Below are 13,662 nucleotides of genomic sequence, written 5' to 3'. Positions count from 1 at the left end.
TTTTTATTAACGTTAGTGTCCGGTCAGTTTATGCATACCTCGATTAATCCTTCGGGTCTTGAAGTTAACGACCATGTAAACTTCCAGTGACTTTAAGATTTTTGAGACTCGAACTAATGATCTTTAAGGATCAAATTTAGAACCTGACCAATTAAATTATATTTTTTAAAATTAAATTAATTTATCTTTCATAAATTACAGCGGACAGTAACCTTGATATAAACCGGTATGAGAAACCCACTACTTCTCCTAGCTTTCATACCAAATGAATTAGGTTTGTCCAATTGTCCAGTTTAATTTGTCCCATTTCTGATCCACCGGTTTATGAACTTCTCAAACCATACCAAAAACATATCCTTAAAGAGAAAATAGAACTCCAACGAGTTATATATTATGAGCTTATTTTATACGACAAGCATAGAAAATTTTGTACGTAGATATTTTACATAGTTTGACAAATTAAAGACACATCAACTAAAATAAATAATAATAAATAAACCACCAAAATCATGAATTCGGTAGGCTTCAGACAAAGAATATTGATCCCTCCCTCAAAATTTGCAAAAAAACAGAAGATAAGACATGAGATGTCTATCCAATCCACTGTAATATAAAACAGGTAGTCTATCCATCATGTAGAGCATGGCTTAGCAGACATGACCCAACAAACCAGTATTAGAAATAAATAACACACAATGTTTTTTTATAAATAAAAAAAAAGAAAAAAGAAGAAGAAAACCAATAATGAGGGACAAAAAATGTTTTAAAATAAATAAAGAAAAGAACAGTAAGTGAAGAAAATACGATAAGAACAAGAGAAGATGAAAATGAAAGGGAAAACATGAGGTGGGTTCCTTGCACACAACGCATCTTGATGGCTTATTTTAATACAGGTTTGGGTTCGGAGTTAGGCTTGGTGGTTTGTAGACTTTCTTTGTGTGAAGATAAGAACGACTCCCCCCCACCCCCCTGCCCCCAATTTAACCCCCCTCCTCTCTCAGCCGCCTCCGCTTCTCTTAAACTAAAAGCCTTTCTCCCTTCTTTTCTTAGCACACAACACAACATCATAACCCTCTGCCCCCCTACTTTGGACAAACCAGGACGAATTCGCTCATTTTCTTCAATTTCTCTAAAACTAAGAGTGCTCTGTTTCTCTATACACTCATTCAAGCTGGCGATCGAAAATCAAGAAACCACTATGAAGCCCAAGAACAGGAGAATAATGGTAATGCTTTTGCTTTCTTATGAGCTCTTCATTTTCCTTCTCTTTTGTTTTTGGATTTGAAACACTGGCTTGTTGTTTTCATTTGCTTTTTAAAATGTCACTTTGTGGAAAATGCTTATCATTTTACTTGGTGGGGTTTTTTCTTTTGATTTCTATGTACTTTCTTGTGTTTGTGTTCTAGTTACAATGGTAGCCGTTCTTCTTTGTTGTTTGATAGAAAGATTCTTGATTTTCTTCGTTTGTTTTTCATTGCTTTTCAATACTAACAATCTGTTTGTGTTGAATTGTATAGGGAGCTGGAGGACCTGATGATGAGGACAACAGGTGGCCGCCATGGCTTAAACCTTTGTTGAGAGAGAGGTTCTTTGTTCAATGCAAGCAGCACGCTGATTCACACAAGAGTGAGTGCAATATGTATTGTATGGATTGTATGAATGGTGCGCTTTGCTCTCTCTGTCTTGCCTACCACAAGGACCACCATGCTATTCAGGTAAATTCAATTGCTTACCAAATGTTGTATTTGCGTTTTTGCTCATTCTTGTCAAAGTTTTGATTTTTTTCTTTTTTCTTTTTTCGCTTTCCTTTTCTGGGACTGAGAGAATCCCTCTGTTTTCTTTTACTTTTGTTGGACACTGTAAATCCAATCTTTCTTCTTCTTTTTTTCAAATTTCCATTTATAGTGGCTGAGTGAATTTTTTTTTAAATTCTGTTTTTAAAAAATCTCAACTCAATCTAGTCTTAATTGAATGCAGATTCTACTTTTCAAATATAAACTCTCCTTCTCCTACATTTTCTCAACACCCAAACAGACAAATTTGGCCAATGAATTTGACCAATGGTGAAATACTCTCTTCAATTCTTTTATGGGTTTTCTACATCCTGCAAAACTCACTTGGGTTTGCGTTTTATTTTCTCATGATTCCATTATAGACAGTTTCGAAAAGAAATCATGAGTTCCGCGTGGTCTGACACTGTCTCTTATTGTTTCTTTGTGAATGTACAGATACGGAGGTCTTCATATCATGATGTGATAAGGGTATCTGAAATACAGAAGGTGCTGGACATCTCTGGTGTTCAAACTTATGTTATCAACAGTGCAAGAGTTGTGTTTTTGAATGAGAGGCCTCAGCCTAGGCCTGGAAAAGGTGTTACCAACACCTGTGAGGTCTGCGAGCGCAGCCTCCTCGATTCCTTCCGCTTCTGCTCTCTTGGGTGCAAGGTATAATTACATTGTCCTAAAATATTTTATTTCCAGTCTTTCCTTGTTTGGTTGCTGAGAAAGTTTTGGGAAAGAGGGAAATGAGATTGAGACCCACCAATGTTATTTTTTCTAGGTCAGCAAGCATTTAGAAAATTCCACTTAATTGAATTCTATGCTGGTGCTTGGTGGTTACAGTAAGTTGACTTTTCTCATTTTTCGGAGGGACTAATGAGAAGGCAATGTTGGTATCGAATATTATTTTATTTTTTTCCCCACAATTTTCTCATCAACCAGCTGACCACAAAATGTGACGAAAATGAATTGCCCCTAGTGCTCGATATTTTCTATCCACATTAACATGCGCACTTTCTTCTCAGGTAAACGATGTAAAAATGGTACAAATGTACAATGTATTAATATTTTTTGTGCATCAATGGCAGATTGTTGGGACATCAAAGAACTTCCAGAAGAGAAAGAAGCAACAAATGTCAATGGCGTCGGATTCTGAGGACTCTTATAGTAGTAGCAGCAGCCACGCGAGGTACATGAAGAAGAACAACATCAACAATGAGAACAAAGTGCAGAGCTTCTCTCCTTCCACACCACCTCCAACACCAGCTAGTTACCGGACGGCAAAGCGAAGAAAGGGAATCCCCCACCGAGCCCCAATGGGAGGACTGATAATAGAATATTAGAACACTGATGCTTTAGCAAAAATTATTAGATCACCCTCATGTATACATGTTTGTTATCTCATTGCCCCTCTTCTCCAACCCCGTGCTTAGAGCTCTTGACAGAAAGGGACCAGTAATGGAGGTTTCAGCTCTATATCTATGGTGATGTATTGTATATATGAAGCAGCAGCAGCAGCAGCAGCAGCAAATAGAATACGGGAAAGAAGAAAATAACACCAATGTGAAAGGACTGGATGGCAAGAATAAAAGAAAGCAAGCCTTTTTTTATTTTATTAAGAAAGAAAGAATAGAGGTGCTTGCTAGAGTGATTATACATAAGTTTTGGGCTTCAAGGAAAACAAAATGTAAATAGGGTTTTGGTGGGTGGGTTCCCTAGGGAAGTGGGTAGTGAAAAGACAGTTTACTCCTTGTCTTCAAAATCGTACTTCTACTACTACTAAGTTGCAGGATGGTGTTTATATATATATATATAATATATATATGGAAAATAAAAATAAGAAAAATTTATCTTTGAATGTAAATACGAATGGTTAGCGGCGGCTTTTTTAGTTTCTCTATTAAATTGTCATTTTATTTATTTTTATTTTTTAATATGTACTGTTATTAGTAAAAAATATTTTTGAAACGTAATCGTCGGGATCCGAAAATACTGGTGGCTCGTGCGTGTCAGCACTCTATTGGTGGTGGGGAAACCTAAGTGTCTAGATTCTCAGTATCAGGAGGCAGGTGAGCCGCCCCTTGGCTAGGATTTTATTATTATTATTATTATTATTATTATTATTATTATGGGTGAGAAAAGGTAGTTTGGTTTCTTAGGCAAGTGGGCTGTTCAACTCGGTCTATGTGGACCCAATTTTGTGCTTCATTCTTGACCATACGATTGCCTTTGACGAGGGCTTAGGTGGCTGAATGATTCTTCGGGTTGTTGATAATTTGTATTTAGTGTGAGGCCCTCAAAATGTTCTAATTGGTGGAGATGCGTTCGGTCTTATGTTAATTTTTAGGGTTTAGTTCCATGTCGCCGTTGATAAATATCTGAATTGCATTTCTGATATTTTTTATTATCTTAACCTTCTTTTTTTTTCTTAATTTAGTGGTGCGTTTTTTTTATTATTTTATTTTATTCCTATACTCTAACGTCATCTACAGCCTACCAATATTTGAATCTAATACCCATCTTTATTTATCTCATTAATAGTATTTTTCAAAATAATTTGATTTGATGCCTTTTTATATATTTTATTATGTTTGAATTTTAATAATTTGTTCTCCTCATTGGCTTATTTCTCAAGGTTTTTTTAGAATCTTGATTGTCAAAATAATTTATTTAGTAGTATTAAAGATATAATAGTTAATCATAAGTTTTAAGTCATTAATATTTTTATTTATAGTTATGAATATTTGATAATGCAACTATTCAACATGGAAAAAAAAATATTTGAGCAAAATATTTTTCTAAAAACTGAATATTTTTAAAAAGTTTTGGTCCCTCCACCCTCTACAAGATATCGCGAACAGGCGACCTATTGCAAAACAGTAATTTCTTTGGAATTCAACATTCAACATGGAAAGAAAACAAAAACGTGCTTCAAAATCAATAAGATGTTTGCCCTCAAACTTTTTATAAAAGAAAATAATGTCGTGACATATTAGTTAGAACCCAACCGCACTCGGGATTTTCAATTGAGCAAGGGTATTTATGGCAGTACAGTATATTATAATTATGCAGAAATTGTTCGGTGTGTATATATATATATATAAAGTAAAAAATCCCATATCTTGGGTCATGCATCTAGAATAGAATTGTGTTTTATTTGAAAATGATTTCAGGCTTTGATTTTGCATCAAAATGCCTTCTTAAACCAGACATTTGATACAATTATTTGGAATACAAAAGCAAATTTTATTAGAACTGTTTGGTGTTTAATCACATAAAAAATTTATTTAATTAATTAAATAAATTAAGTTTTTTTTTGTAACGCTCTATACATAATTATATTTCAAGCGTGAAATTTATAGAAACTACGATAATCTATCTTTTAATTTATAAAAGCATGTTTTTTATTTATTATATATATATATATATTATAGTAATTTCAACTAAATATATATATAAAAAATTTAATGATAACCATAAAAACTATTACAATATTAAATATTTTAGAAAAGTGTGGTGTCTATATAGAAGGTGGAAATAAGGTCGTCCGTTTATTTTTTTTCCCGAACTTTCCAAACCTCCACGTGGTTATTTTGGCATGTCAAAGCATGCTATTGCTATGTCAGTTGTTTTATATCTTTCTTTACCGTCCAACTTTGTCCATTGTATGGTAGGCCAAACCTTCGCACATCTTTTTGCGCGTTCACATGTTTTACTTGGTAAAGTTTTGTGCTAGCCAAACGTGACCTGCCCCATTTATCACCATCATCAGCATCTTGCATTTACCCTATAAAAATTACCTCCATCATATAAGTTATTAAAGTTTTGACTTTTTTTATTTCTTTTTAGATAAACCATTTAAAGTGATGAAGTCGTGAAAATTTCATGATTAGATTGGACTTACTATAAATACGTTTCGACATGTAGCGTTTAGGCTAGAATATATGTCATGTCTCTGAACTTTATTATTCCCGACAAAACAGGTCTCTTTTCAGAACATACGACCATCTGATACGTAAGTTTGTTAATTTAGAAGAAAAAAATGATGCATAGAGAAAAACATAATAATTATGTTTTTGTTGGATGAATTGGTGTGAAGCTCTTCAATGAGCTTAAATGACCTGAATTGCCTTGCAAGACTTAAATGCTTTACCTTGTGACCAGATGTATCTCTAAATCTTGATCATGTCAATAATTTTTTAGGAAGCAAAGACCCTTAGTGTTCATGGAGTTGTAGGTGTGATATGGTGAGTAAATTAATGATGGTAAATGACTTTGTGGTGAATGGTAAAAAATGAATATAGAAAGGTTGATGCACGTTATTGATTTATGGTGCTCGTTATGTCACCGATTGCGAGATTGGTGCCATGCCCTGCACAAAGAATTTGTGTGCGTAGAGATGTACAAATGCATGCACAATATCACTATGACTTCTAGGAAACTCGAAGAGTAAATTGAGTGTGTTGGACAGAGTATTGGACAGCACAAGGTGATAAATACGTGTGGGTGAGGCCATTCAAGCTAAAGCTAGAATGTCTTAAGCATCTAGAAATTTTTTATGCGGATTCAAAAATAATTTCTTATAGAGTAAAGAAAGACATTTTAAATACTCACAATAATTTAATCCCATGATTCATCAACTAAATATTCTGACTTGGATAGCCTTAATAAATATGGTATATGAAAAAATGATTCAAATATACTTACATATGGGAATCTTGTGGTGATGAGAAGATATTTTATTGCTTGATTAATATTCGATTTGATAAAATAAAATTTTATTTTATTAATTTAAAAAAATTAAGACTTTAAAAATCAAATTTAAAACTCAAACAAATATTTAGCCTTTATTTTTTGCTAGCATCAGGAACTCATACAGATAAAAAAGTTTAACTTCTTTTTTTTTTATTTTTTAAATTAATTATTTTATATTGAATTTATTTAGGATTTAACTTAATGATTTATTTTGATTGCTTAAGAATCTTGCAATATTAAAAAAACATTTTAGCTCTTGGTTAATGATAAAATCAAATAAAATTTTATTAATTTAAAATAATTAAAGCTTCACGTGTCAAATTTAAAACTGAAAACTGAAGCAGACAAAAGACACGTAAGACTTAAAAAAGTGCCGGCCCAAATCAAAGTCTTGCCTTTTCACATTGATTATGAGCGGTTCAAAATGTGCAACGTGTCATAAAAGCAGGAGGAGATTTCGTTTGGACCGTTCAAGCGCATCACCAATTGCTTTTGCACCGTGTTTGGATGGAATTTTCTTGCAGAAGCGAAAGCTATGGGCTCCTCAGCTTTTTTATGACACTTGTATCACGGCAAACTATAATATTATTTTTCATAAGTAAATTTTTAACTCTACTATTTTGTTAAATATTTTTTACTGCTATGCTAATAATAAAAAAACTCGTGTGCTCGAGTGTGATTGTAAAATAAATAAAAATCCATTCAACTCATTTCATCAGGTTATTGCCACCTTCCTAAATTAAATTAATTGATAAAAGATAGCCAATTACTCCTTTTATTTTATTTTATTTTATTTTATTTTGAAACTATGAGAGAGGTTTTTATTAATTTAATGTTGTTTTATGAGCAGCAAGGTTTAGTATCTTAGTGATAAATATAAACTATATGGTGTTTAGAAAATAATTATTAAAAAAAAACAGCTATTTAACAAGCTACGACAATTAATATTAGTCACTCGTAGAAGCTAACTGACAATAAGATAAAATGTTCTATAGTGGTGGAAAACTATAATTATTTTATTTTGTTTCTAAAAAATCTTTTATTTTAGTTTTCCTCCTTATACTTAATACATTTATCACTTTATATTTAATCTATTTATCACCTTTTTTTTTCTTATCTTTCATTTTTATGTAATTTATTTGTTTGTAATTTTTTCTATTTTTGAAAAAAAAATATTATTTTTTATTCTTGATACTTAGCTTGCAGGCATGCATGCTGGGCTTTTATTTTTTATTTTTTATTAATAAGACAAACAACATGTCATCTATCCATTTTTAAAATGGATTAGGCATACAAACCTGGTTTGCTAGGCCTAGTAGTGCATGTCTTTTTTATAATCTTTTTTTTCTTGATTGATATTTTTTAAGATAATTTTTTAATTTATATTTAAATTAATATATCTTCTCTTTGATGTTTTAGATTATTTGTTTAGCCTTTTTTTAAATAAATATTATTTTTTTAATTATTTTATATGTATTTAATGTTTCAAATAGTTTATTCTAATTCATCTATATTTATTTTATACTTTATATAAATAAAATTTATTCTTAAAAATAAAAATTATTTATTTCCGGTAAGAAATAGTGACTTTTAAGATTAAAAAAAAATAATGTACAACAAAGGGAAAAGTTGGGTTCAATATCATACTATCTATTTTTTATTTTTATGAAAATGATTGTATTTTATTTTAGAATTTCATTGCCATTAACATCTCTTTATTAATTTATCGGTTCATACATTTTAATATTTATTTTTGTTTTGTGTAAATAACATCTTTATATTTATTGATTAAAAGAATTATGATGTAGTGAAACACACTCAAAACTTTGTTTTATTTTTTTACCATATTAAAAATTAACTTAATATTTTACATGTTTTTTTTTAACTTGTATGACCTTAGCTTTATTTTATTATATGTAAGTTTTGATATTTTTATTTATAGTTGTATTTTGTACTTGATGTCAAAAAACACATTAACAATACTACTTGCACCTTCATTTTTTTGTGTTGGAAAAAAATATTTGACTCATAATGAGGCGAGTTAAATAGATGTTTTTAAATGTTTTCTTTTGTATTTATTAGCATAGATGGTTATAAATTTATTTAATTATATGTATGCATAAGTTTTTTTCTAATTTATGATTAGATTTTTTTTAGTAAAAAAAATGTTACAAAAACTTACAAACTTTTCTTTTTAAAGAAAAAAACTTATCCAAAACCTGCTGTGAATAAAATAACTAGTAATTTCTAATATAATTAAGCTTACAATTCAATGGTCATTAAATTTGTAAAAAAGTGGACAGTAAATGACCGTGTCTTGATCAAAGAAAAACAAGTAAAAAAACTTTAAAATTAAAAGGTCAGGCTGGGAAAGGATGTAGAGAAAATATATCTTAAAAACATGGTTAATTCACATATCTGAAGAAAATTAAGAATGAGATCTATTTGCTTTTAGAGTTAAAATTATATCGAAAATTATTCTCCAATAAAATTAAACCTACATGTTATTAACATTAATTATTTCTAGTGAAAATATCACTATCCTTCACCAACCTCTCAATTGCAAAATACTATAATTAATGGCAAGTTTTAATATTTTCATTAATTATGAAACTTTCCACATCCTATATATTGATAAGCATGACCAAGCTCTCTCTCTCATATATATATATATATATATATATATATATATATATATAGAGAGAGAGAGAGAGAGAGAGAGAGAGAGAGAATTATTACAAAAACATAAATATCAATTTTATCAGAATCCAAAAGCTACCAACCATAAAAGCAATAACGAAAATTCATCTAGAAAATGATCAAGTGGTAAGAGTTTGGGACTAAGATGTTTGCTCCTCCTAAAGTCTCAGGTTCGAGTCATGTGGTTGCTAATATGATGATCACTAGAAGTTTATATAGTCGTTAACTTTAGGACCAATGAAATTAGTCGAGATATGTGCAAGCTGTCCCGAACACCTACGTTAATAAAAAAAAATTATGCTCGTAAATCCTTGGTCATTAACAATTTTTCGTGAATGAGAATTTAGAAATTCAAAAAGAACCCATTACAATATGGCTCACCGGAGTACAAAAACAAATAAAGTAACTTTTTTTATAACGAGAGCAACAGGATAAACAATGAACTTAGCTTCAAAAGACGAAACGAAAAAACATAAAATAAAACTAATATGCTTTCTCAGCATGCATCCGTATATTAATTTTATGTGAAAGATTTGTAAAGTTCATAAAGTAAAACGACTCACATCATATAGATGGAACTTCCATGGTGGGTATGGTGGCAGCCATGTAGGATCACATCATCTCATATCATTAGTGGATGTGGTATCTCCCTCTACCTCCTACTTTGCTTGGTGTTGACTAGCTCGCTCCTCTCTCTCCATGCAATGCTCATCAACCCTTGTTTTCCCACTCAACTATCCAACTTCATTTACTATATTGAAATAATATGTTCACTATCTTACTGATTTGATATTTATTTTTTTTATTTATGTTTATTTTTTTATTATTAATATGAATGTTCGAATCAGTTTGCAAGCATCTTGATTAAATTTACGAAATCTAGAGTTAATACACTTGTAAGTCTCTAATAATTCTAAAATTTTTAGAATTGGAACCGATAATTTTTAAAAAATAAATTTAAAATCTATCTTATAACCATTGCCGCTCGCTATTCTTAATCAACAAACAAAGTATCAGAAAATGTAAGCCTGAATAATGAATAGTTCTCCCGACAAGTGATGAACGTGCTGACTCTCTCTCTCTTTTTATGTTGTATAGATGGATTAATTTAATTTAATAAATGTGGGGCCTTATGCCCTAATCAAATTGCCCAAGGCATGATGTCACTGGTTTACTAACTCTTATCTATTCTGATGCTAATTGATTAGATAAAGCAAAGAAGCACCCCCCATGCCCCCACCTTGGTGAGGATCGCCACCGTGGGCCCCTTGGCACCCTGTTTGTTCATCCACATTACCTAATTTTTGTGCATGAAATAGGAGAGCCACATTTGCTCTTCTACATTTTTATGGGGTTTTCCATGGACACTGTTTGTGGCTTCTTATTTTAAATAATATTTATCAGATGGTCACTTTCAAAAATACGGCAAACATCATAATCTCCGGTGGTAGTTCTGGAAATCTCACTCGTAAATTATATTATCTACTCGATTGACTCCTCTACAGTTTCTTATTCACTGAAAATAAATTGCACTAATCATACTACTCACTGAATTTTATCGATACTAATAAGAAAGAGAGACCAACCCTCCTCCTTTATCTATCTACGAAAAAAATAATAGCAGCGGCAGCAGCAGCAGCAAAACCCGGCCTGTTTTCTTCACTGCCACATATATTCTCGATTAATGATTTACAAATACTTTTTTCTTGAGGCATGGGGTCTACTACTTATCTACTCAGATCGCTCCCTAAACAAATAAATAAAATAAAAAGTATAATAATCCCAGTTCTGTTATATATCTATGAAAAGATTGGAATCTAAATCAAATAGAGGACGGGGATAAAACGACCCCACTTCTGTGATGGGTCATTCGTGGTTCAATCTCAAAATCCTGGTTGAATCATGAACGCTGAATTGATTGTCTCTTTTTCCGACGTAATTACTAATAAAAGTAGACAACACATGGTTCCGAATGAATCCATCGCAGTTCAATTTGGCGCATAATTTCAATCTCGTAACAGTGCTCGTTATGGGAGTAGATAAGACAACAATACTAAGTGGGATCGACTGGGTTTCGCCTTTCATGTGATGTTCAACACCTAACCGCGTACGTTGATAGATACAAACACTTAGCGAGTAGAATAATTTATGAAGATAGACACACTGATGCCCTAATCGGGGGAAATACCTCTCTCGTCATTGAACATTATCCATGTTTTCATACGAAAATATATGCTACAACTAGCAGGCAATTACTGGATAAAATATGAGAAACTTGGAGCCCATCTTCATAGACCTCACCGTGATTCCGTCAGACAAAACTAGAATCAAGGAAGGCAGTTGGAAGTGATAAGATTGGCAGCGACGCCAATATTGTCAAGTCCCTTTAGTACTTTGCCAAACTGGTTAAAATATTTTGATGGAAACCCTCCGTGTAATCTAATTCTAATCTAACCCCACAATGTATGGAAGATGGTAATAATCAATCACGGAACACGAGTTGGAGGGACCTTCTCAAGAATGGACTACTTTGGAATTGTATGTGAATTGCACAACACAACTCCAAGAAGTTCAGTATTTTTTTAAAAAAACTTTCAAGTCAACATTAAAATAATTTTTTTAGCGTTTTTTTAGTTTTAATTCTTGCTATAAAAATCACCTTATGCTATAATACCAATTAAACACACATTATTTCAAAGATAATTCTTGCTAATTGTTTTCAACACGAACAATGTAGTTTGTATGTTATTTGAAATTAAAGTCTTATATATGGATATTCAAAACTCATCTTTAAAATCAATTTGATGCATTTAAAAAAAATTAATTAATTCTTCTTGATATTGTTTCCAAATCTTAAACCTAGGAAATCAAGAAAGAAAACAAAATCTTTTAATCACCAAAACAACCTCATAGCTCATCCCTCACTGTTGCTTGCAACACCCACAAAATGGGCTGACAAATTATTTTTTTAGAGTCGTCTTGCTTTACAATTGAATTTCATGATATAGTAATGTCACATAAAATATTAAAAACTCTTGAAGTGATAAACAAACATGCAATAAGTCATATATATGATTGAGATCTTATGCTACTGTCAATATAAAAATAATAGCTGTTAGTTTATGAACAAGATAATTGAGATTTTTAACAACATATTGGGATGTTGTGTGTGTGTGTGTGTGTGTGATCAAGGGAACGATAATGTAAAGCTTCACATAAGAGTTCTAATTATATTTGATATATATCGACTTAATCTTGTGTTGTGTTAAGTTAGGAGATTTGTTGTTTAAGTGGGATATTTTGAAACTTTCAATTATTAAAAAAATAAAAAATAATTTAAGAATTCGTAGAATAAAAAAATGTATAAAAACATGGCAAGTTGGATTTAAAAATTGTGAGTCAATTATATAATTATAATAAGATGATTATGATATGACAAGTTAAATAGATAAATGCACATATAAAAATAAAAATAAATTTATTTAGAAGTACGGTAAAAATTATTTTTTAAAGTATTTTTTATTTGAAATATATTAAAATAATATATTTTTATTTTAATATAAATACATTAAAACAATCTAAAACACTAAAAATATATATAATTTTAAATAAAAAAAACATTAAACTTTTTTAATAGGTGACGCCTATCTATAAATATAAAAGTGGAATTTTCTCAATCTAAAGACTTGAACTGAAAGTTACCTGTTCGCATTTATGGCCATATATTTTGTTGCCAAAAGTCAACTTGTTCTCTGAAAAGAAACAATCCTGAATATTATTGTTTTTTTTTATCCGGGAACTTCTGGAATTCCTGAAAAATCATATTCATTTAATATATTAAAATAATTTTTTATATATATTTATGTATTTGTGATATCAATATCATTTAAAAATATCTAAAAAAAATATCAATTTAATATTATTTTTTTAAAAACAAATTATTACATAAAAACAAACACGCAATAGTTCACTAACCAAACAAGGCTGACAAGAAGGGACAACCATAAACCAAGAACATTCTCCTCCTTAAGATAGGCCAGGCTCACTAAAGGCTCATTTTGAGTTCATGGAGGTCCAAGTAAATACCAAGGAGGCTCCGATTAACTCTTTAAAGGGATTGATTTGCCCCTTCACCCAACTCATGGACTTTAGAAGGCCACCAAGTGCCGCCACATGCCCACACAGTGATTGAGGCGGTGCCCAGTCAATGGTAAATTGAAAGTGTAGAATCCACTCACTAGGGCTTAACTTGACAAAAGTCTGATTTCTAAGCATTATCAGCCCAGTGACCCTGAGAGGCAACACTTGCAGAAAACAATCATTTTCCAGCTTAATTGAAAGCTCGGCAAATAAAATCTCTCTGTGAGAGTTTCCAGTAGTTCAAAGAAGCTTATGCATGAAGGCTGCAAAGGGAATTTCCTAGCTTTTG

At 31.1% G+C, this 13,662-nt stretch overlaps 1 protein-coding gene across 1 annotated transcript; it reads left to right on the top strand.

Moving 5' to 3' along the window:
• The first annotated feature begins 930 nt into the window (after positions 1–930).
• On the top strand, positions 931–3,642 carry LOC18094159 (protein RGF1 INDUCIBLE TRANSCRIPTION FACTOR 1). Its single transcript, XM_006368331.3, has 4 exons — positions 931–1,225; positions 1,518–1,715; positions 2,229–2,444; positions 2,867–3,642. Exons 1-4 carry the CDS (start codon positions 1,199–1,201, stop codon positions 3,119–3,121), a joined length of 696 nt encoding a protein of 231 aa, XP_006368393.3. The 5' UTR covers positions 931–1,198; the 3' UTR covers positions 3,122–3,642.
• The last annotated feature ends 10,020 nt before the right edge of the window (positions 3,643–13,662 follow it).

The sequence above is a fragment of the Populus trichocarpa genome, chromosome 1, assembly GCF_000002775.5.
Source record: "Populus trichocarpa isolate Nisqually-1 chromosome 1, P.trichocarpa_v4.1, whole genome shotgun sequence".
NCBI classification, from domain to species: domain Eukaryota; kingdom Viridiplantae; phylum Streptophyta; class Magnoliopsida; order Malpighiales; family Salicaceae; genus Populus; species Populus trichocarpa.
This window is presented reverse-complemented; position numbering and strand designations above follow the sequence as displayed.

Bases quoted from the DNA above. Each gene is read 5' to 3' on its own strand.
- LOC18094159 (XM_006368331.3), top strand. From the start codon at position 1,199: ATGAAGCCCAAGAACAGGAGAATAATG. The intron at 1,226-1,517 runs GTAATGCTTTTG...TGAATTGTATAG, and splicing joins CCAAGAACAGGAGAATAATG to GGAGCTGGAGGACCTGATGA. The intron at 2,445-2,866 runs GTATAATTACAT...CATCAATGGCAG, and splicing joins TCTGCTCTCTTGGGTGCAAG to ATTGTTGGGACATCAAAGAA.